Below are 4,003 nucleotides of genomic sequence, written 5' to 3'. Positions count from 1 at the left end.
GGATGGAGGAGGAAGGTGCCTCTCTCTTTATCTGTTTAATAAATTTTCTTTTTATTTGCTAGTGGTCGTTCAGTTGCAGCCTAAGACTGTTGTGCAGAGTAAACCCCTTCCATTCCGAAGGTCCCACTTCCCATTAATATCTGAATGTATGTATTCTTCACGTGTAGATCGGAATCAGGTCCCCTTTAACAGCAAACGCACTACTATTGTCGGTGACTTCAAGATAAGGACGTAGTTGAGTCGAGGAAGACTCCACGACCTTTCTATTCCTTACTAAATTCTTCCACTTTATATGTATATATATGTTTTCTCCTACCCAAGATGCATAGTCTAGGGCTTCAGCCCTAGCTCACCTGATCGTGGATCGCAATTTAAGGCGTGGGTATGCTCCCCATGGTCTTGAGTTCGAGTCCCCGATTGTGTTAACTCTGTGTGTGTTGCTACCTTGTGAGCGAGTCGTACACACTAAAGGATTAGTCTCGCTTCGGTGAGGACACCTCCAGATTCCACGATAGTGAATATAAAAAAGATGCATAGTCTATGAGTACATCATTTCCCAAACTTCAATCCCCAATTCACTGTTGCATTGCTTGAAGAAAAGGAGGACAATTAGCATGGGATTAGAGATGAGAGAAGCAACTGGTTCAGATGTATGCCCAGCCGTTTCTTGCTCCGACTTATGCAGCGTTGAAAGCCAGTCAAGCCCTTTGATTCTGTCACTGCTTTCTTCCCTACTTAACAGACTTGTAGCCCGACATGAAAGGCTCATGTTTTCTTCTGGCAAAAAGATTACAAGAGAAAATCTGTGTGTTTTCTCTTCACTGCAAGTTCCTGCCATGAGCTTACACAAGTACTTGGAAAGGATGTTCAAGTATGTGCGCTGCAGTCCTTCCGCATTTATTGTGGCATATGCTTATATTGATCGCCTTATTCTCACCAATCCCAACTTCCGCTTAACCTCTCTCAACATTCACAGGCTTACTACCACCACTGTCATGGTTGCTACCAAATTTCTCGATGACCTGTGAGTCTTGTGTTCTCTCCTTCTGTTTTTGTTAATTGGGTTTTCCAACTTGATCAAATGTGAATCTTATTACTAATGTGATTGTGGTGTCTTGGGTGCAGGCATTACAGTAACGAGTATTTTGCAAAAGTGGGAGGCTTAAAACTGAGGGAAATGAACTTTCTAAAGTTGAATTTTTGTTCATGATGCGGTTCCGCTTGCAGGTAACGGTGAGCGTGTTTGAAAGCTATTGCTCCCATTTCAAGCGAGAGGTTGAATTGGGCGGAGGGTTTCAGATAGAGAGGCTTCTTCTCAGTTTACCTAAAAACAATGAATCAATGAAATCATGCAGTCAAGAAGAGAGCAACAAGCAGAGATTGGGCATCAGCTATAACTGTGCAGGATGCTAAAATGTAAATTTTGTGTTAATTAATATTCGACAAATGGATATCATTTTCTAGAAAATAAGCTTTCTAGAATATGATCAATCTTTCAGTCTAGTCTATCCATGACAAGGAAGAAGATGAATATAATTCAAAATTAATGGTAGTGATAGGCAATAGTGATGAGGTATTTTTAACTATCTGTAATGTTTAATGCGGTGGTGAATTTCCCATCAGGAATTTATTCTTCGGAATGAAATGTACAGAGAAATTTACGAGGCAAGTTTTGGAAATTAGAATTTGTAGCCTAAATCATCTGGGTATATATGTCTTTGTTTGGCGCTCACTAAAGCACCTCTAAGAACCGGGCGATATAAGGCGTAGATTTATTCCAGTAAACTTTGAATGCACATACACCGTCCAGTATATCAGTTATTTAAGCCTCTTTAAAGAATTCCATTTAAAAAGGACTATTATTTAGCAGGTTTTCAAATCTTATGATCCCCTGTAGTTATACGCAGGAAGGATTTGTCGGTAGGTGGTAAATATGGATAAGATTGTGTGCAATATTATTTCTGAAGTACAAACAGGAAAAAAACTTTATCATGTTTAATTCTAATATAAGGGACAACCTGGGGAGTTGTGCATTTTAAAACCAAAATGTCTATAAAGTATCGACAGGCATGCACTTTGACTGTATCTATTGATTAATTGAAATTAAAAGAGAGATTATATATTTTTAATTAATTATGTTGGTTTGGAAAAACTAGAATTTTTTTATAGCAAACAATATTGAGAAGATCAAAACCTACTACGACATAGTAGGATAGGGCACAACCAAATTAAGAAGAACATAACTAGAACATAACAAGAAGTTACCTAATAACTAGAACATAACTAGAACATAACAAGAAGTTACCTAATAGGCAACCAAGGTTAGGACCAAACTATATTTTTATCAATCTTGAGCATCTTCATATCTATTTTCTTTTTATGAACTATTGTCCACCCCGAGCAGTCATCAAAATTTGAAGATCTCGAGGGAGGATAAGAAGGAACCACTTCCACAACACCAACAAATGAAACAACACAAATAGGTAGAGCAATAGCAACACTCTAAGGCAAATCAATAGTTTGAGAAATAACGACATTCATAGGAATTTCAGAATTAATAGAACTAATAGTAATAGAGGAAATAACAAGAGTAGTCTTAATAGTGTTGACAACGATCAGAAGGGGCAATGTTGGGTTCAAACGAGATTGAAAATGGAGTTGGGGTTTTGAACCCTCTTAACCACTAGAATCATCTAGAAACATGGTTGGATGTTTGTGAAGAGAATTAGTCCACCAAGAGGAAGAGAAATTACTAGAACTCTGAGAACATCTAGAGGCTGAATTCCCTATAGCAAAGTATTGTCTGGATCAAAAGGGAATGCTTTCATAATCAATCAACTTAGTCCAAGGATGATCTTTCGCCTACAAAACAATCTCCCCAAGAAGAGCTTTTGACTGATCAATTTGTACTAAGGTATGAGCAATGGATGTGTGGGAGAAATTAGTATTAGTAAAATCCACCTTCAAAAAACTGTCTCAAGTAAAGGGAGGTGAGATAGGCTCACCCACACATGCATACAATCAAAAGTTTCAAAAGAGGGTTTAAAGAGGGAGATGAAGAATGAAGAGAAAGATTGTGTGAATCCCACAACCAATCCCCAACCTCCAAAATAACATTTATATTAGTAGAAGAACCATTTATTCAATAGTATTTTACATCTCTAATACTGGATGTTGGCTATTTTAGTATTGTTGTGAACATTACTTAGTTGTTATAACATAGTTCTATGTCATTTTGTAAAGGTTGTTTTATGTAAGGAAGATACTGATTGTTGCTTGGGGCTCTTAGCCTAGCTTGGCTCTAATACCATGTTGATCTTTGTATAGATAAACTAAGAGTTGTGCATCTTAATTCGTCACAATTTGACTGACTCAAATTTAATTACAAATTAGTTGATAAATTTAATTGTACTTTCAAATATAAGTCATCAAATATGATGTTAAAATAGTGAAATCGGCATCAACAATATTTATGTCTTTCTAAACATTTAATATAATAGATAAAATGTGACATTTAATCTTTTGATTATTGATATCAATAACCAAATATGTTTTTAAGTCTTATCTTTATGTACTATCTAAATTATTTATTTAATCATCTTTTACATCTCTAATACCTGATGCTATATGTCTCATCATTTCCTTGAACACAAGTCTCAATTCTTATAACAAAAATTTTGTATCATTTTTGTGAAGGATATTTGATATAATGAAACATGTAATTGTTGATCGCGACTCCTAGCTTGGTCAAGCTCTAATACCATGTTGACATTTTCAAGGACCAACTAGGACTCAAACTAATTACCATCCATTTGTTGTTGGAGTGCTATACTAACTAAGCTATTAATCAGCAATGATTATTTGTAAGATTGTTTCTTAAACTTATTCCTTACAAGAAGAGAAAAAACTTCACTCGGTTTCATTTTTATACAAGGGAACATACTCAAGAGTTGTGTAACTTAATTCGTGACATTTTCATTGAAATAATTTTTAATTGCAATTT

General features: G+C 35.7%; 1 protein-coding gene across 1 annotated transcript; it reads left to right on the top strand.

The window, feature by feature from the left end:
• The first annotated feature begins 614 nt into the window (after positions 1-614).
• Positions 615-1,210, top strand: LOC131076186 (cyclin-U2-1-like). Its single transcript, XM_058013236.2, has 2 exons — positions 615-1,024; positions 1,126-1,210. Exons 1-2 carry the CDS (start codon positions 615-617, stop codon positions 1,208-1,210), a joined length of 495 nt encoding a protein of 164 aa, XP_057869219.2.
• Positions 1,211-4,003: the final 2,793 nt, after the last annotated feature.

Source organism: Cryptomeria japonica, chromosome 3 (assembly GCF_030272615.1).
Source record: "Cryptomeria japonica chromosome 3, Sugi_1.0, whole genome shotgun sequence".
Classification (NCBI taxonomy): domain Eukaryota; kingdom Viridiplantae; phylum Streptophyta; class Pinopsida; order Cupressales; family Cupressaceae; genus Cryptomeria; species Cryptomeria japonica.
The sequence above is the reverse complement of the archived record's forward strand: the minus strand, read 5'-3'. Positions and strand labels throughout refer to the sequence as shown.

Excerpts from the sequence above, each read along its gene's own strand:
- LOC131076186 (XM_058013236.2), top strand. The coding sequence starts at position 615 with ATGGGATTAGAGATGAGAGAAGCAACTGGTTCAGATGTATGCCCAGCC. Across the intron at positions 1,025-1,125 it reads ACCAAATTTCTCGATGACCT|GCATTACAGTAACGAGTATT; the intron begins GTGAGTCTTGTG and ends TCTTGGGTGCAG.